The 21,085-nt window shown below is 40.0% G+C and overlaps 1 protein-coding gene across 3 annotated transcripts in view; it reads left to right on the forward strand.

The window, feature by feature from the left end:
- The window catches only part of LARGE1 (LARGE xylosyl- and glucuronyltransferase 1), a 208,959-nt gene that overhangs the window by 174,537 nt on the left and 13,337 nt on the right, over positions 1-21,085 (forward strand). For all 3 annotated transcript variants that reach the window (XM_059815933.1, XM_059815936.1, XM_059815935.1), the window contains 2 exons: positions 11,386-11,549; positions 17,194-17,472. In XM_059815933.1, the coding sequence (XP_059671916.1) occupies positions 11,386-11,549; positions 17,194-17,472 (443 nt within the window). The remainder of the gene's footprint in view (positions 1-11,385; positions 11,550-17,193; positions 17,473-21,085) is intronic.

Genomic DNA, 21,085 nt, shown 5'->3' on the forward strand with positions numbered 1-21,085 from the left:
TGTGAAGACTTGGAGAGTTCGTGATGCAGGTAGCGTGGTGCAGAAGGACTCAGGAGAATTGAGGTCAGTGCTTAGATTCCAGGAGTGACACTGCGCAAATAATTTAATTTCTCTGTGCCTCAGTTCCTTGCCTGTAAAACTGTCATATTAATCCTGCCTTTCCCCTGGTTCTGGTTGCTTTATTTTGGCTGCCTTGCCTTTTAAAAATCCCCAATAAAGGTAAGATCACAAACTGAAAGTGAGGATTTGGGCTCTTAATTCCATTAGGCAATTGTGCAAATCTCACCCTTAGACCTAAAACTTTCCAGGGGAGGGCTTGTTTCTTTCTGTGTGTTTGTTCAGCATATAGTGATGTCAATTTTGGCTAGTAGATACTAATGCACAAATAATGAAGAAGAAATGAAAATATCAAGACTGCTGGATTTAGGTCTATGAATTTTTGCCGTGCTGCAAACTATAGAATGAGTTAATACTTCAAGGTACATGTAGGCTGTGAGACTGCAGTTTTTTTCTGCACTGCCCCTAACCAAACACAGCAGCATTTATGTTTATCTGCATAAAATTTGTAATCAGAACCTTTCAGATGAAGCAAATCCTTTGAAAATGGTCAAAATCAAGGTTATTTACATACAGATGTTCTTATGTGTGTGCATGCCTTGGTACATATAATTCCAATGTAAAAAACTGTTAACTGAAACATTTATGCACAGATGTATATGAACTCTTTGTGTATAATGTGGTCTCTGGAGACTTCTAGACCAAGTACCAATTTTGGCTATGTAGTCTGAAAGGAAATAAAAAGGAACCTGTAACATTTTATGTTATCTTCAAGAAAAAAAATAATTCCAAAATATACAACATTCTCTGTATAAAAATCAATAAAGCAAAGCCAGTATCATGTACACATTAGCAGTTAAGAGGTGGTTGGCAATCAATAGCATGGTTGAGGCCGGTAGTGTTTGCATTTAGTCTGTGGATAAAATGACCACAGGAAATGCCGTTCCCAGTTTTTTAACTATAGCACTCAGAGATTGGATAGATATATTTTAGCCCAAGGCATGGCTTCCCAAATACTTATTTGACCATCCCACTGTCTTCTGAAAGGAGTGGGGAATGATGAGAAACTGGAGATAAACATTAACTGGGAGAGGCTGAAGCAGGGATGAGAGAGAGACCGAGAAAGCGAGCACACAGTGAGAGCAAAAGCACATGGAGAAAGAAAATCTTCTGCAAGAGTGAGAGGTTTTTAGACGATCAAGTGAACTGAATGCGATAAAAGACCACTAAAAGTTTGACAGTCAGAGACATCAAGGTACAATGGACAGAATAGAGGGTAGGATAGGAAGAGAAAAGGGGAGTGAGACATTAAAAAAAAAAAGACAGCAGAACAAAACACACCTTCATCACACTCTAAGAATGCAGGTTAAAATTATGCTGAATGCACAATGTGGTGTGTGAGTTCAAAGAGCATGAATGCAGTCACAGACTTGTTGCTATACTATCCAAAGCTCTGTAAATCTTTACTAAACAGATTTTTTCCAGACGACAAGTTGCTGAGGAGCAATGCCCAGTGAATGCAGCTTCCTGCTGCTGAAAATGGCAGTCCTGAAAGTTTAAAATGGCTCATTTTACTGAACTTCTTTCTAGTTGACAGACACTGAAAATGACTAACTGTTCAAGCCTGTTTCTTATTCAAGACAAGTAGAACGCAATATGGTATATGGTATGGCTTGTGTCTGAAAAAGAAATGTAACTCATTTTTCCATTTATAAATATTAAAAAAAAAAAGAGATACTGGAAAAGAATGAGCTAGGCATACAAAAATACATGAGTCCTAACTTGCCAAGAGACACCAAAAAGTTAACAGCCTTCTATCACAACAATCAGATATAGAAAAAAATCTAACTTCAGATAGCTTAAGAGCAGTCACTTAGGAGAAGACATTGTTTTTTATTAGTTACCCTTCATGTAAGCTCCCCTTTAAACTTGACTATGTCCTTTTTATTGTAGAATACAAAATGCAAGTTTCAGCTTTGATGTTATGAGACCCTAAGAATAGGATTATCATGAAAACCACTCTTTCACTCTGTCTGCTGTAGCACATACAGTGTCACAGGTGTCCTATTAAAATACAGTACATTCCCATGATCTATCGCAGGATAATCCTCAGAAGCAGAGCATCTTGTAAGGTGAGCAGGGAACCACTGTTTATCATTCCTCCCAGTACAAGAACTAAGGGGCATGAAGTGGAAATAGCAAGTAGCAGGTTCAAAACAAAGATAGATATTTCACCCACAATGTAATGAAGCTTTGAGCAGGAGGTAATGTTGCTAAAAATATACATATGCTCAAAAAGTGACTCTTCATAGAAAGAAAATCAATCACAAGCTGTTAAGCTTTGGTGGAGAAAGTCTTTGAACCACAAGTTCAGGACTAGGGGAGCGTTCTGAGAAAGCATCACTGTACACTCGCCCTGCTTTTACACTCCTCTCCAGGCAGCCAGCTCACAGCTGAGACAGGTTGCTGGGCTAGATGGACCTTTAGTCTGACAAGATGCAGCCATACATTTCCATTAGGATTCCTAAGCATATATGTTACATAAGACGCTATAATTCCTGCAAAGTCAAGTATGTGTAAAGTAGGAATTGCTATTTGAGTTATTGTAATACCTATTCTTTTTCCTTTCTTCTCTGGATTGAGACTAGCAGCCCCAAAACACAATTGGGCTATATTATGCTAGGCATTGTATATGGGTAAAAAGTGCTCCTTCAGCTGCCTGTGCTTCTCTGCACTGTGGACCAGTGGATAAAATGTTAGAATAGCTCTGCTGGTTTTATAATCAGAGCCAATTACTTAAGCACTAAATGCACTGAGCCCCATTGTAGAAGAAGCAGTGGCTTGCTGTGAGTCTGTCGCTCATAGTCTGGCTGTATCAGAATCTGCCCTTAAGGTCTTGTTCCAACATGCCAGCCATTGCTTCTCTATAGTTTAATATTTGTAATGATGTTTTATTTAGAATGCAACCTGTAATTAAGGAATCTTATTTGTAATGCAAATATCTGTAAAACATTAAAAGGAAGTGTGGCAGTGGGTACCGTTGGGCTGGTTCTGTTACTCTAAGGCCCCTTTACACTTCTCATCAGTACTGAGATGGCCTTAAAAAGAACGTAAGTTATGTATCTTCCCTTTTTAAGGACTCTTTACAGTGCCAGAGAGATGTAAAGGGGCATTAGTTTAAAAGGTAATCAGACCTTACATTAATCTCTCTCACTCTTCCTCTGTGTATGGGTGCGCATGTGTGTATGCTTAAATACTATGTCTATATGCATGTGGAAGGATTAGTACTTTTCTTTTTTTAGTGTTTGCTAAGGAAGTATAATACCACAGACTGAATTTGAAGAGGTCTAAAGGCAGTCTTTGGATCTCATACTGTATAGTCCTGATCTAGTCAGTAGTTGATCTTCAGCTGCACCAAAGAGCACTGTTACTAGGTTCCAAAACATTACAAATGGGAACGAACAGAACAGATAGGGCTCTGAAACTGAGATATTGGAGGCAAAGAAATACAGACTGGGGTAGTTTTTCTGTTTATGTAAAAGCGCTTATATGGATGTCTATGTGTATAGACATGTTTCATCCTGTCCTTGAAATATTCAAGCTGAAAGACCCTGTGTGTTGCAGGGACAGGCTGTGAACAGGAGCCTGCCACATGCCTCTTGCCATAGAGTAGTACTGTAAGTCCCCTTTATTCAGTATGTACTGAAATGAGATTACACAGAGGAGACTTTTCTCTGCAAATTGGTATTACAATCACCCCTTTGCCTTTTGTGCAGGTTCTGGATGGGAAATTCAGAATGTGAACCAAACCCTCCTGTAAACACGGCCATTGACTCAAGTGGCCTTTCGAGCATGTCCGTAGTCACTCCATCCTACTTATTCCATGCTATTTCCCCCTTCTCACTGTTTCTTTCTTATTTTGATGCAATGCAGATTTTAGGGAAACCCATGAAGGCAAAGCTCACAATAGTCTCAAATTTGAACGTTTCTATTGGCTTTTAATGCTTATATCCAGCATTTCATTCTAAAGGACCTACTGTAAAGCCTAAAATATTTCAACAGTATCTTCTGTGTACCAGCCTGTCTCTATAGTTACACTATGAGATAGATATTGTAGGCCTGATTTTAGCAGACAGGCACACACTCAAGCTTGTAGCATTCTCATAAAACTTCTTTCCTGCAGGCAGCTTCTCACCAGGTACTTCTGCCAAAGCATTAAATCTGAAGGTTGAATGGGGTGTCCCCTATTAGTGAAGCCTGTGTCCTGATCCAAAGCCCAGAGCAAGATCAGTGGGAAGTTTATCACTGATTTCACTCAGTTTAAGAAAAGGACAGTAGATTCTCATTAGAGAAGACTTTCAGAAAACACAGGAAAAAAATCTCTGCAGATTTTTATTTTCAGATTTTCGAATCAACAATATAAAGAAACAGTGTAAAAAAATCTAGTTCTCCTTGAAAACACTTCCTTAGGTGCATACTTACTTACTAAATGTGCTTTTACTGACTTACTTTTTTCTGCAAAACCAGAGATTCTTAGTATTAGCAAATGGCTGCGCATGCCAGCTTGTAATATCCACCAGAAAAGCAGGAGATTCTAGCAGTGTACCACATAGTATAAACTCTACTAACAAATTTAGCAATTTTTGAATGTCTAAAAATAGCATGCAAAGGGAGCTTCCAAGTCAGTATCAGGGTGCTGAACTTGCAGTCATACTGATGCTTTGCATACCCTTTGCTCCTGCAGAATTTCAGAATACTGCATCATTTGTAGGACTGGGATTTAAAGTTACTATTTTGTCATGACATAGTCTTTCTCTAGTAATAACAGATGGCATATGGCAGTTTTGAGGTGAAATCCTGACTTCCCCAGCTGTATTGTTTCTATTATTATAACTGTTATTGTTATTAAATGCTGAGCTGGTAGCCCATCCTATTAGTTGCCTGAAAGTTGCCATTATACCGCTTTCAACTGCTTATAATATTTCTAGATGGGGGATCATGTGGACTGGGATTTTTTTCTCATGATGGTATGCCTGTTTTTTTCTTTTCTCTCATTTTTTAAAGTGAAACATGGGGAAAAGCTTGAGGGATTTGCCCACACCACAAGTTCTGATGACCTCTTCATGGAAAGACTCCATAACTCAGAAAACGAACTTACTTTTGGGCCAGGAACATGTCTTTTGTCAACCTGGTGAAAATTCAGGCAAATTATAATGCTGAAAAATCATGGTTCATACATTGTCAGTAGTGTTTTCTTTGATTTTAAAGAGGCTCAGATCTCCAGAGACTCTTTCTTAGGAGTGTGCATGGATACGTCTGACCAGATCATATATATATCCCAGTGACACAGCAGAGTTGAGCATGCTGCAGACAGGTGACCTGGACAAAGACTGGCATTTTCTGTGACTGTTTCTTCTGAATACTCCATGCCAGGTTCTGACTGGACAGTAGAGCTGAGAGCAGGAACCTATTTGGTCTCTGTTCTGAGGGACAACCACTGTTCTCACTGATATCGAGACAATATGGAGGAGAAAAAATCCAGATTCACATATAAAAGGGATGAAAGCTAGATGAAAGGCAGAAAGGAAAGTGTTCATTGAGACATACATTCTGGAGAGAGTGTTTGGAGCAGGAAGGAAAGTGTTAATTGAGACATAGGTTCTGGAGAGAGATTGTTTGGAGCAGGAAGAGGAAAGGACTGATTGGTGCCTGTAGGTATAGGGAGTTGGCAGACTAGTTGAATAGGGACCATGAGACTAGAAACAGGGCTGGGACTGACTTAGACCATGGAACTTGCCACGCAAGAAGGAACAGGGCTAGGAACAATCTGGGGAGACAAAAGTAAGGAGACCAACCTGTCAAGGCACTGTGCTGCAAGGGAGGTCTGGGAACAGCTCAGCCAAGAAGGTTTGGCAGGGACCTGAGGAAAGGAGATGCAGAGAACTACCAAGATCTGACATCTGCAGCTGAGATCAAGGCAAGTTGTACTTCATATATACAGAACTGTGTAAGATGTTATACATGCCTAAAAATTGGGTTCTTAATTGTGTTGATTATTTGTGGTCAAGATAAGCGATTACTTCCATTTAGCAAGAGTGTTAGCTACTTTTTACATGCTGCAGCAAAATTCCTCTTGCTAGGTAGGCTTGCTCAGACACTATCCTCTTTGTCCTTAGCACAGCTTTGTTTCACAGAAGGCTCAACTTGACCCATAGCAAACATACAAGATTTTATGGCATGGGAGGAATAAAGGTTTAATTGATATGGGATTAGTCTGGCTTTTATTACTAATCATTGGAGAAGCCAGAAGTACTTTATGTAGGTCATCCCAAACAAGACTCAGTGAATGTTTTTTCCTCCCTACATCATCATCTGCTTTGTTTATGCCATGCTAAAGGCAACAGTTAATTCACACATTTTGAAAGTACTAAATGTTGCAATCCAAATTGCCCACTGGTGGGAACTGGGACAGCTACACAGGAGCAAATGAAAATGCTGCAGTTGATAACCAGATTATTGTTTCATCTTGGACTGGTCTTAGTTTTCATCTCAGTGGCTAAGCAGAGTTGATTTTGTGCTATGAATCTTAACTGAGCACATCTGGGAGAAGGAAAGATGATCTGAAAATTAAAAGTTTTCATCTAAGCTGCTCAGTTCCTGTTGTGTTAGCATGATATTGAGTGAGTGAGTTACTTAAGTGTAGTGTCATCTCACCTCACCGTAAACACTACATGACAGAGAGATGCCTACGTTAGGGTTTTTATCCCCTTCCCCAAGATCTAAATAGCCACTAGACAGAAAACTTTGTTTGCTGGTGTTTTTTTTTAAATATTGCTAATCCCTAAGAAAATACTTCTGATCCTGAATTTTCGATTGATCTCATCTGAGATGAAATCCTGTGCATTTTGGTGGGAAGTAAATTGTTTCTGTGACACAGCAGTTAAAAAAAAAACAAAGCCAATCACAAATTTGCTTACACTAGGAACGGCCTTAGGAAGAGAGATTTATGAGCAGACTAACCAGTTCGCTGGTGAAAGGTACCTGTTGTGTGCCGTGTATCATATGGGTCTACCATCTATCACATGAATAGAAAACAGCACCTCATCTCATTCAAATGTTTTAGTCAGACAGACAAGTAGACCTGGTAAATCATGACAATTTATGGTAGAGTTGAATACATTCTGGCCTGCCTGTGCCTCTCTGGCCAGCCTATCTTCAAAGACTACTTTCTCTGAGATGAAGTCTGATCACCTGCCACAGCTGGTTGCCCAGAGAAGCAAAAGCATATTTTTTTTTATATATTTGTCTCTTTGTTTTGGCATTATGCATGTCATGGCTGCCGTTTTTATTTCTGAAACAAGTAACATCATGATGCTAATGAAAGCACTTGTTGTTTCGCACTACAGTATTTCCTAAGAGAACATCTACCGTACACAGTCTGAAAATAATACATTTTTCAACTGTGAGAGTGTTTCCTAGAGGTGACATCTCCCACATGCTCAGTGGCAAGTAGCCTTAGCATTGAAAATCTTGTAGAAACAGTGAATTTTATGCCAAGCAGGTACTCACTTATGAGAATACATGCTGTCACTCTAAGGTTGAGAATTCTTTGCTATATTAGGCATATTGTTGTAAGTATAATGGAGAGGTCCATAATGGGGATGCCATCTTTTTATCAAATCCAGCTGATACTAAGGTCCTCATTTTGATGGTGCACTGTGTTTAAGTAAGCATCTGCTTGCATAGATCTGTCAGCATTCCCATTAGAAACCCAAGAAGACATAACATGGGAGCTAACCTTAAATGAAGCTTTAAGTTCTTTGTTTGTAAATAATGGATCCATGCAATATGCATGCTGCAGATAAGATTGTATCATTGGAAAAATGTTATGTGATCATGTAACTGAAAAATAATGTGAGATAACTCAGAAAGAGATAAATTTAAGGTTATGTATGTGTCTGTCTTAGTCAATTCCCTATCTTTTGAATGGCGTGCATCTTTAACATTCTTCATTTTAAATATATGTGTAAAAATGGCATACGACTGTGTACAATATGCACTTATAGATTGTTTGTGTCTCTTCATAGTAAAGAGGAAGCAGCCTTTATATGTGTATGGGGTACTGGGGCATGGGTATATGAATGTATATATGAATGGGGGGAACAAAGAAAGTGAGAGAGGGAAAAGGGCTCTTAAACTGCATAAAACTGTGCAGCACCCAGCTGTTGGTCCTGATAATTTGTCAATGTCATACTGTTAGCTTCAGTAAGATAGCTTGTGAGCTTAAGAGTTTTGCTGGACTAAATTCACAGTGCCTAGCGTGTCCAGCATTGCTTTCAGCAGGAGAGGAGTTTTCATATGGATAATCACATGCTATTGCATTCCAGTGCCTGTTGCCTCACCATTGCAGGATAGGCCCATCCTTAATGCAGTATGCTTGCCACATACACGGTGACAACGCTACAGGCCAAATCACAGCCTGTCCTGTGCTGGTTGTCCTACCTGATGGAGCACACCTTAGTAAGCTGTGTTTGCCCAGCCTGCAGAGCATGGCTCCGAAGGCTGCCTAGCAGTATGCTCATGGTATAAGCAGGCAAGGATTGCACAAGCATTCCTGCGAAGTGCTGATGGAGCTCCGTGTCTGATCCTGCCAAGTGGTGCCCCCACATTAGCCAGGGCTCTCAGACAGCCTGTGCTTGGGCTTCCCCCTGACAGCCTGCCAGCAGTCGAGTGGAGGGTGCTGGGGGCAGAGGCTGGGGGACAGTCAGAGTACACCACGCTCATCGTCCTCGTGGGGACTGCTCTCTCCAAGGGGTATGGACACAGCCCTCTCATCTCTTCTCTTGGGTCCCGACACTACATACAGTACTGAGCATGAGTTAGGGGAAGTGCCAAGGAGAACTTCGCAGACTATTAGCATAGCTGCAGGCTCAGAAGTCTGACAGGACAGAGACAAAATCCTGACCCTAAGAAATGCAGCAGAAAGAGCAAGGTTTCCCTTTCCCTGTAGCAGAAGGGATCCTCTGCTGTTGCTGCTCTCCTTCACCTCTGTCACCAATTTTGTGACTTGGTGAGTTTCACCATCAAAATACTGGGGCCTCTAAGAAGCTGTTTCTCCTCCTCTTCCCCCACCTAGGGGTCTGTAGTGTGCAAAGCCATAATTTAGCTACAAATGTTATTCTGTAACTCATAATTAAGTATTTGTATCCTCTTAGCTTGCAACCCAAATGTAATCTGATAATCATTCAGTGGCTGCCTGGTTAATAGCTGCTGTGCAATTATAAACTTCTAGCCTGGTCATTTGTACATACAGCAGGATGGTAAGGTACCCCTGAAATGTATTTTGCTATTGTTTTAACAATTTAAATTTCAATCATCTCCTTGATAATTCTGTTAAGGGCATACGAATGTCTCTTTTCAAGGAAGAAACAGAAAGATACAATATTCTTTTTAGTCATTGTTGTAAACATTGGGTTTAATTCAAATGTTGTTCAAATATGATTTGAAAAATAAAGTACAGGCTCAGCTGAATCATGATCTGTAAAGCAGAATGAATGAAACTCCAAGAATACGTAAAAGAACTCCTGGTTTCTATTCCACCAAAAGAGATCTTGATTTCAATAGAAGTTTTGCCTGAGTAAAGATTTGTCGAGATTCGGACTCTCATCTTTCAAAAAGCAGTCTCTCTTGACGGATGTTTTAAGATCTGTGCAGAACAATAGCACAGAAGAATGAGAGCCTGATCCAAACTCATTGAAAACAGAGGATATGTTTCCATTATTCAAAAGAAGATTATAGAGTGATGTACAGGAAAATATCACGAATTATTCCATCAGCCTTCACAGGAAAACATTCAGCTGTAAGCATTATTGTTGATGGTAACCATTATGCTTATAGTTCCAAGAACAACAGCTCTTCTTCTTAACACAGTATCAGAAAAAGAAACACCTGCATTTTCCATTTTTTTTCTTGAAGTTGGTGAAATTATTACTTTAAATCATTCTGGACAGGACAAAAAGAAGAGATTTTTAAATCTAAATAAATATCTATAATTCAATAGTCTGTTTGTTGCATGAAACAGTTTTGAAGTACACTGTGATTTTTATCAAAACTTGTAAAATTCCTATAAAATCAATATTTTTCTTATTTACTGATAAATACGCAATCATATTTTTCTTATAGGATGCTTTTAAGAAATAAAATATAAAAATTATACCTTTATTAATAACCTACATTTTAGAGCAACACAAATGAAACACTATTTGACATGTTAAGACCATATATAATTTTCATCTTCATTACATTTTGTAGTACATTTTACAGCAGGTATGACTGATTTTTCTTTTTAAATGAATGCATCTTAAATAATCTAGCCAGATGTTTGGCTTTAAAATAATATAATTCAGGGATGGAGTTCATCAGCTGCATAGACATTTGGTCAGTTTTTCTCTTTCTTCTTTCCCCAGAGCTAAACTTTTATCATCTTAAAGCTACATGTCTAAGTGACTCAGGATTGGATTGCTTTGAGATGCTTATTTTGACTTTGAAGGGGCTTGGTTTCCAAGGGGGCCAAAAAAATACCTGTTCTCTGCCAATCTGCCATCCTTTGGATTTCCCAAACTAGGTATCCCGAAGCATAAATCCTGTTAAAAGTGTAGGCTTAATTCTGGCACCTTTGCAGTTGAAAGACTATTTTCATTGCAAAATTGAACTGGTGCAGATACATAAATCTCAAGAGATGGAATAATGATCAGTTAAAGATGTTACTTTTCCAGCTGACTGTCCATGCTGCTAGCAGCAGTTACTATTCCCCAACAGAGGCAGCAGAATGCGAATTGCTCAGTCCAGCGTACAAGCTTAATCTGCTGCTGAGTCTTGTCTATTGGAGCTGTATGTCTACGAGTAGTTTGAAACACTGCTTCTCAATAAGGAATGACATTATGCATCACGTTACACTGCTTCTAATAAGGAATGACATTATGCATCACGTTGGAGCATTAACTCTGAAACTTGGCAATTATTAAACTTGTGATTGTTCACTGTTTCATTGCTAGTCTGGATGTTGAAAGTACGTAATGCAGATAATATATACCATAGATAGACCATAATACAATGGTCTGTCTGCCTTATCAATTTACTTACAAGTGCTTTCTTCTAATCTCTTGTCCAGTGACTTGCAGGAGCGAGGCTTGGGACAACCCTGCTACTCTGTATGTTCCACTTCCACTCCCCATTGCATCATGCTGCAAGTTCCCAACCTCCTCATTCTCTCTGATTTGCTAAAGTAATTATAAAGAACTTATCTTTATGTCCACTCTTCCCTTACAGCTCCAGAAACAGCTTTCTGAGCTGGACGAGGATGACTTATGCTATGAATTTCGTCGAGAACGTTTCACCGTCCATCGCACTCATTTGTATTTTCTACATTACGAATATGAGTCTGCTTCAGACAATACTGATGTAACACTGGTGGCTCAGCTTTCAATGGACAGGTAGGGAAAATCTCTTGTTTATCGGGAAGCATGAGGCAATGAATATTTTCTTACAGAGAAATCCAACTATGTAATGCTTTGGGGAGAGAAAAAACTCACTTTCATAGAAACTTGGATATCATATTATAAGACCTTTCTTGAATTAGAAATAGCACATGTAGATATTACACATGCATCCAGACTTGAGTCCTGCAGTGCACACACGAGTGTGGGTAGAGTTCATGAGAGGCCGAATACTGGAACTGCAGGGGTTGTTACTTGTCAGGATTGTCAGGCATTACTAGTTTATGGAGATTTGCAGCAACTTAGAAAAAACAGATGTTTGTAATAGACTTAGGCAAGCAGTTGTAGCTGACCAAGGTTTTACACACATTATTTCCTCGTTAGACAATGTTAGTTTTGCTTTCATTGGCATTTTCCTTGCAGAAAATTTCAGTTAGTGATTTTTCTTATAGTCAAAATCAAAACTAAGCATTTTAGTTTCAAATCGGGAAGTTGAAAATAAAACTTTTTTTTTTAATGTGCTAGTGTGAAATTAAAAATCTCCTTTTGAGAGGAGTCATTGCATTTTTATACAAATATTGATTTTCAAAATAACATTTCTAGTTTAAGTCTTTTCAACTTTCACTTCTGATGTAAAGTGGAATTTAACTGGTATTTCATTTGTGAAAAAAATCCATTTTGTGACAAGTTCCACCTGCACCTTTCTGATTCCCACCACTGCAATTAGTTGTCATTTTTCAGAAGCTCTGAAAGTGCAATCTGTATCAGCCAGCTTTGTGAAATTTTGAATTGTCATTCTCCTTTTTCCTCTTGCTTCTCAGTTCAAATCTAGACCAAACTTTGTAGTTACTGCTATCAGAGTGGATTACAAAACAGGTCAGAACTCCTTGAATATTAGCCATAAACTGTTATTTCATTTAGCGGAGCACATACAGAATACAACATGACCCATGAATACCACCACTGCTACACCAGTGGAAGGTCAGCAGTATTCCAGGAGGGTCAGAGGAATTCAGATCAACAAAACATTTGCAGCCTGTTTTAAAAATAAACACAAACAAATGAGAGCTATTCTGCTTCACCAGTGCCTCAGCACTGCATCCTGCACACTATGTTATGATTTGCTATGCGCATCAGTGTCTGTTCTATTGATTTTTAATTGAGGAAACATTTCTTAAGTGTTCACAAACCTTTGAGTAAAAAACTAAAGAAATAAATTAAGCCAGACCCTGAGCGAGTGCCACAGTAAATTAGTAAAGCTGCTGTGTGCACATGGTATATTTTCCCTCCAGAATTTAATTCAAAAGAATGAGCTGGGGCTCAGTGCTGATTCACTGGCACTGATGCAAAGTCTGAGCATCTGTTTCCTTTTCTGGATCCTCACTGGGGCACATGTTTTTATTGATAGACAGAACCACACATTTTTATTCAGGAAGAACAGCCCTCCTGATACTGTGCAGGAAAAGTCTTCCCTACTTCATTCGTGTGTTGCTATCAATTTTTGATTTGAGTTGGAAATACTTTCTTTCAGCTAAAATCAATAAATAATATCATGCCAAAGAACTGCTTAGCTGCTTTGTTTTCTTTCACATCTTTCAGTTACTGCCTTTTTTTTTTTATATCTTCTTTAAACCACTTTTATTAAACTCCTCCAGCGTCGCTGTAGACTTTTAAGAATAGTGTCTCAGATGTAAGATGACATGTACCTAAACAATGTGCTACATGCTACATTCCTGCACTGTTCTTTCAAATGATCATCTGAGATGAGGAAAGGCAAAAAAGCAACTCCCAGTGTCTCCAATTATAGTCCTGTTGGAGTTGAGACTGACATGACTATCGTGACAGGCTTATGTTTGCCTGTGCTATAGGCTTGGAGAATGGAGGAGAGGGATGCAGTTTAGAAGCTAACATTAATGTCTTTAGATAGAAGCTGTGAGGTAGACTTCATCCAAGTGTTGTTCGTTATTGGTTAATTGTCACCTTTTATACTGATGTGACGTTTTCTTGGATAATGGCTTGGTTGCATTGCTGTGGTTTTCATGCATGTGCTTTGGTTAGGCAGCCTTTTTAAAGGCATGGTATGTACCTGGTGTTCAGAAATCAGAGTGGGAGTTACAAAAATGTGAGTTCAGGATGTGGACAAGGGAAGACAGAATATGCACTACACTGATTGAATTCTGGGTGAGAATGAGTTGTAATTTGGTTGAGTATCCTTAACAAACCTATTGAACTCCAAACTATTCAAACAAATATCACAAAACTATTGAATTCCAGCAGAATTCTCTTGAGTGAAACAGACCTTTAAAAAAAATTACTGACTAAATTATGACCTCATTATTATGCAGTTCAGAAGTATATTTATTTTCTCTAGAGTCCTTAAGAGAACGCATTCCTCAAGACTGCTACCAAAACCAAAATAACTTGGTCATATTGTGCTTAGAAACTCATAATTCTAAGTTTTATGGTCAAAGGAGACTATTGTAAGAATCTACAGAGAGTAGATCATGGAGCAACAGCCAGCAGTCCCTGTATCAAACTCATGGAAGTAGAGCCTGTCAATGAGAACGACACAGCAAAATGGAGTACTCTAAAGGGCACTAAGCTGTCCAGCTGGAAATTTATACCAGCAAAACCCAGTTCCCACTTAACTGTCGTGAAAAGCTTTGCAGGCATTATCAGGTGTGCCATTTAAATAAGTTATGTATGCCATTTAAATAAGTTATGTATGCCATTTGTCCACTGCTTGGAGTCCTTGAAAGGCATTTTGCTGCATTTCTTGCTAGGCAAGTGTATTGGGTTTGCGTGGCAGCGCTTTGGTAGCAGGGGGGGCTACAGGGGTGGCTTCTGCGAGAAGCTGCTAGAAGCTTCTCCTATGTCTGATAGAGCCAATGCCAGCCGACTCCAAGACGGATCTGCCACTGGCTAAGGCTGAGCTAATCAGCAACAGTGGTAGCACCTCTGTGATAACATATTTAAGAAGGGGGGGAAAAACCGGGAAGCAGCAGCCGGAGAAGAGAGGAGTGAGAATATGTGAGAGAAACAACTCTGCATACACCAAGGTCAGTGAAGAAGGAGGGGGAGGAGAGGCTCCAGGCGCCGGAGCAGAGATTCCCCTGCAGCCCGTGGTGAAGACCATGGTGAAGCAGGTTGTCCCCCTGCAGCCCATGGAGGTCCACGGTGGAGCAGATATCCACCTGCAGCCCGTGGAGGACCCCACGCTGGAGCAGGTGGATGCCTGAAGGAGGCTGTGATCCTGTGGGAAGCCCATGCTGGAGCAGGCTCCTGGCAGAACCTGTGGAGCCGTGGAGAGAGGAGCCCACGCTGGAGCAGGTTTGCTGGCAGGACTTGCGATCCCGAGGGGGACCCACGCTGGAGCAGTCTGTTCCTGAAGGACTGCACCCTGTGGAACGGACCCACGCTGGAGCAGTTCGTGAAGAACTGCAGCCCGTGGGAAGAACCCACGTTGGAGAAGTTCGTGGAGAACTGTTTCCTGTGGGAGGGACCCCACGCTGGAGCAGGGGAAGAGTGTGAGGAGGAAGGAGCGGCAGAAACAACGTGTGATGAACTGACCGCAACCCCCATTCCCCGTCCCCCTGCGCCGCTCGGGGGGAAGAGGTAGAGAAAATCGGGAGTGAAGTTGAGCCCGGGAAGAAGGGAGGGGTGGGGGGAAGGTGTTGTTTTTTAAGATTTGGTTTTACTTCTCATTATCCTACTCTGATTTTGATTGGTAATAAATTAAACTAATTTCCCCAAGTTAAGTCTGTTTTGCCCATGATGGTAATTGGTGAGTGATCTCCCTATGTCCTTATCTCGACCTACAAGCCTTTTCTTCATATTGTCTCTCTCCTGTCCAGCTGAGGAAGGGGAGTGAGTGAGCAACTGTGTGGTGATTAGTCCGGCTGGGCTTAAACCACAACAGCAAGTATCCTATTTTTAAAAGGCTGCCCTAAATCTGAGTGCTGATGAATTTGAGTCTCCTGATTAATAGGTTTCCACTATGTTGGAAAAAGACAAAAAAAAAAAGTATTTTTCTCTATTTATTATTTGTACTATCAAAAGCCTAAAGCCTTCACATACTTTTTAGATCTTTTTTATCGATTTGTGTTTCTAATTCAGCTGTATGTTTCAGGCTGATAATAACCTTTGTTTCAATAATAGATAAAAAGAAAATAATGTACCAAGTGTAGACTAGTAAAGGTAATATCTCAAACCTAAGAAAAAATTATTATATCATCCCGGATGTCATCACAATCATTCAGAAATGCAGGAAAAGGCTATTAATGTTAAATCAGAATGCGCGTTTGCTGGTATAGCATTCCTTTCTGTTGCAAAGCTTAGGGAGATAGTAGGAGGGGGAAATTATTTTCTCTGATTATGATGATGCAGAAAACTTTTCTTGTGTTCTGTATAAATATTAATAGGAAAAATCTAGTAGTGTGGATGTGGAAGGGAGAGAAAATAATCGTGTTGCATAGTCTACTCTTCCTAATTTTTAATAGAATATCTGGATAGGCTGCATGGGTTCATTTCCCTTTGTATTAACTCAAGAGGTTTTGCAATCAGTCCTTGCTGTATTTTTGGGTGGCATATCTTAATCTCTAGGCAATTCTCTATAAATTACCCAAAGTGCTTAAACGATTTTGACCAGGCTGGGTTTGATTTATGTTTGTATATGAGATCTTTTGTTGTCATTTTCATCAATAGTATTGTAACTGCTGGAAGTTTTAAAAAAAATACATCGATACAACCTGTTTTAAAAATTATTTAATGAAATTTAAGATACTGCTAAAACATATACAAGCTAGTACTTTAAATGATGGTTTTGTCTGAAATCTTCTTTTGATATTCCACAGCAATGCCATGTCTCTCCCTCCTTCTCTCCTTACTCCCTACACATAGTAAATCCCCATTTCTATCAATGTGTCATCCTTTTGCCCTTTCCCTGATGGTGAGTTTTCTTCTAGTCAATGCAAATGTTCATATAAGTCAGTATTCCCTTGACCTATCACTTTTAACAGCTTTTAAGATCTGACTAAGTGCCTTGCAAAAATTTGGGGAAGGTTTTCCTAAACAGGAGGTAAAACGATCTTTGGGTCTGTACACCTTTCTCCTCCACAAGCTTGTTGAAGAGCACTGTAGTATGTTAGTGTGTGAGAATAGCTTGACCTGAAGTGAGAACCGTGCACTAGACGCTGTTTAAGGTTACAAGACCCCTATCCTGCAAATAGATCCACATGGACAGATCCCTGCAACTGCTCACAGCTCCCACCAGATGAAGTCCCATCATCCATGTGCGTTTTCCTGTAGCATTCCTTTAGGCAGAAGGGATGCTGTTGATTTCACCTTGCTTTAGGTGTCTGAGTTGTGGATGTGTGTATCTGAGCTAGGGCCGTCTCGGACTCCCTTGTATTCAGTGGAGAGAAGTAGGCATATCTAGGGTACAGTCCCTCTGTCCAGAAGGAGACATCAACTTAGATGAGATGAATTGTGCTGTAGAAATATGTATTGCTTTCCACAGCATATAAAGTGACCCCAATCTGTCTCACTTAGAGACAGATATCTATATTTGAACAGATGAACCCAGGCAAAGAGTCCCAGTCAGGGAGACAGCCTTTTCTTATTCTCACCCTTCCTCTTTCAGGCTCCAGATGCTTGAAGCCATCTGCAAACACTGGGAAGGTCCAATCAGCCTGGCACTCTATCTTTCTGATGCAGAAGCCCAGCAATTTCTGCGCTACGCCCAGGGCTCAGAAGTACTTATGAGCCGCCACAATGTTGGCTACCATATCGTGTACAAGGAGGGCCAGTTCTATCCTGTGAATCTGCTAAGGAACGTGGCCATGAAGCATATCAGCACACCCTACATGTTTCTGTCTGACATTGACTTCTTGCCTATGTATGGACTCTACGAGTACCTCAGGTAAATGGACAGTGGAGGGATTCCCACTGTCACCTGCGTTTTCAGCCCCTCCACACCCCACCCTTCTCACATATTCCCAAAACAGTGCAGTTTGAGCACATCTGAAAGAGCCGGCTTATAGACGTTTAAGGTGTGACAATGCCCAGCAAGGCACAAGAATTTTTAGGGTAGAGGAAGGGGCTATAACTGGAAGTAAAGCAATACAGTTATGAAAGAAAAAGCTCAGGTCTAAATGTAAGCCCTGTTAGCCATCAGAATAATTCCCTCAGAGCAGCAGAAGAATCAATTTGAAAATTGAACTGGATTATATATGTGCAAGAGCATCCTGTATTAGCAGAGATGTGAACTGGGCGATTTCCCTAAACATCCCAGTGACAGAAAAAACATGCAAAGCATTACTGAAGTTGTTGTCCCTGTGACACACTCTTAATCCAGTTCCATGTCTTGAAAACAGGGTGATAGTCTAACCAGCTCAAAACTATGACTGCAACGCCAGCACCTGTCAAGGCAAAATAATTAGCATAAGGAAACTGGGAAAAGTAACCTCAGTGTTTATCATATCATAATGAATGTGAGCAGGTTGGGCTGAGCAAACTACAGACAACTGATCCATTAACTGAGCTTTTTTTTTAATAAAGGCCTTTTTCCCCTGCAGAGGCTGGTCATCTGAGGGCAAAGCATAGAGCAAGGAGGACACCCTGTGGCCAGACAGGAGGATTTCAGCTCCTTAGTCCTGACCAGTTTTGCTTTTCATCTCTGTTCTAATTTGGTAAAAGTTGATTCGAAGTGTTCCAGTGAGGGGCTGCCTGTAGGTGATCCCTTTCAGTCTGTAGGCCTGGGGTTTTAGAGTGTAAAGCGAAATATACTTTCCAGTATCATAAACTGATGGAGGAATTCCTTTGTTCCAGGTTTAACAACTCAGTAAGCATCTTCTCACGTCTCCCTTGTGTGGAGAATTAATTGCCTTTTTCAATTTCTGCATCCCTGTACGGGCCAAATTCACGTCTTTTAAGACACTGGATTTCAATAATATCACTGAAGTTTTATCATACTGTGTCAGCTTGTTTCCCACTTATTTTACGGATATTTCTTTTTGACTTGTGCAATGAGAATGCCAAAATAATTCTGTCCCTTGCACACATTAGCTGTCTCAAGATACATGTAGGGACAGCTGCTGTTAGCTTTTCTGTTCTTTGATGTTAGTGTTGCATACTGTTACATTTCTTCAGATCGATGCCAGATACAGTAAGGATAGCAGCTGTTGATACTGGCGTGTAGTACTAAAAAAGCAACTTGTTCCTCCATGTTGCTTCACAGTGTACTGACGGGAGCCAGCACTGAGAGGAAGAAGAGAGGAGAGAAGACAGAATGATGTACCACAATATCCTTGAGATATTACAACCACAGAAATAATTCTCATATGGTGATAATGTATTACAGGACTAAATGCATAGGAATGCCACCCATTGGTGCTGTTTCAGAAAAAAACCCAGATTCACACTGAAAGCTGTTGTTTCCGAGACCCTGTGTTATTCTACCAGCCTTTTGTGAGGCCCATATCACCTTAACTCTGACTGTGAGTCTCTGCTGCCTGGGAATATCAAAATTGCTAATCTGCTTCTGCCAGCTTTTTAAAAAGGGATTGGATTTTTTTGCGTGTGAACTAGAGGCTTTTGTTGCTTTTTCAATAATCATTTTTCTAAGCAAAATAGCAGGGAGGTGCAGTGAGATTATTTTAAATACGGATACCCTGATCTTTCTGCATTGACTGTTCCCACCGCCTCTGCAAGTGGCTGATTAGTGCTATCTATCTGAATGGCAGTGATTGTTTGTTAGAGTGACATACAAACATTTTCATCTTCATTTCCTCAGATAGAACAACCATAAGCAAATAGAGATAGTGTGGTGTTTCAGGCATCACTTTGTACAGGATGAGCCAGAAAAGTCCCTCTCACTGCAAGTTTGCTGATTTACATATATTGTCTATGGTGTCTCTACAGACAATATGTTCTCAGAAAGAAAGGAATTTTGAAAAATATTTTCAACATATTTTGAAAATGTTGTATGTGAAAGGTTACAGCGAGTTTTGAAGGAGAAGCTGATGGAGCTGATGGTTACCTGTCCCTCTAGGTATCTGTTGCTAGCACTTAGATTTGTGCTAATTGAGCTTTTTCACAGCTGCCAAGTAAGACCATTTCAATGCTTTTGATCTCCATCAAACCCCTTTTTGTCCTACCTTACTCTTCTGTGAAGTACAAAAGGAAAGAAATGTATCATTTGAAGATTTCCTGTTTACGAAACTCAGACACTTTCATGGTTTGTGCTGAGTTGAAGTCTTTTGTCACCTTCCCTCATTAGTTACTGAGGTCATCTTGTCATTGCCCCAGAGGTAAAAGCTCTTTCTGGTTGCTACAAGTAAGGTGTGTGGGTCATCCTAAGGGTTCTAACATAAAATAACTAGACAGGCTATCTACAGTTGTCACAGGTAGCACTGAAGTTCTTTCCTGACACATTTGTGTAAAATATGCCCTGAGCTTCCAGTGACACATTTAGCATGAATTGGGAGCTGGCATCCAAGCTCTATCCACAGGTTTTATACCTGTCTCCTGCAACATGAGTTGTGAAGTATTTCTGGTTGTTCTTCAGCATCTCAGCAAGAGACACACTTCATGTTGAGCCAATTGTTTTTTATTTATTGGATGCCTTTGTAGGCTATGCATTCATTGCTTTTGCAGAGAAGAAGAATGTTCCAATGAATTTAACAGTGGACTGACAACTCTCCAGTTCTTACCACAAACTCTGTGATTGCCGTATTCATTGATCTCAAACCAACCACTTACCAAGTCCTGGTGGTAGAAGCTAATTTGAATTAATAGACTCTTTTTTTTTTTCTTTCCCTGAATTCAGTGCTTTAGGATTAGGTTGCTAACCTTTCTGTCTGAGCCTCTCTATCCTCCAGAAATGGGAATGATATTAATATCTGCTCCCATGAGGATGGAAATTCTGTGTTAATTTTTGGGAAGGATTATGGAGATGAAAAGATTGATACCAACATGCTGGAGTTCATTCAACTTGTGAGGAGACTCTTGTGATTTAAGATTCATTTCTTCAATGCTTTGTGAAAAATAGGGTTGATTAGTAGATTTAGAAATTTAACCCAACCTTCACTGTGTCAGAATGACATGCATCAGGTCTGAATACAACGATGCCTGGGAAATGGTTTCCTGGACAACACTAGCAAAGAAAAAGCTCTTCATAAAAATCATATATCCTTATTTTGGGGTTTGGGGAAGAAGGACAGATAAAGGAAAATGGATACTGAATTGATATTACTGAATCCAAAAAACAGCCCTCATAAGGATAGTACAGGAATTAAACAGTTTACCCAGTGCTAGTTTGCAAAAAAATGAAATGTATTCCCTACATTATATTCCACATATCTTGCAACACCAACAGTGAAAATTTTCCTATTCCAAGTATCACAGAACCAGTCAACCAGCAAATGGCACCTCCCCTCAAAACAGGAAAAAAAGTCACCCCACAGAAAAGGAAAAGTAGATTTGCTTCTAATAGGAAGAAGTTAGATTTTCAGCTGCTTGTCCAAGGAGCAGAC

This window comes from Gavia stellata, chromosome 4, assembly GCF_030936135.1.
Source record: "Gavia stellata isolate bGavSte3 chromosome 4, bGavSte3.hap2, whole genome shotgun sequence".
Taxonomy (NCBI): Eukaryota; Metazoa; Chordata; class Aves; order Gaviiformes; family Gaviidae; genus Gavia; species Gavia stellata.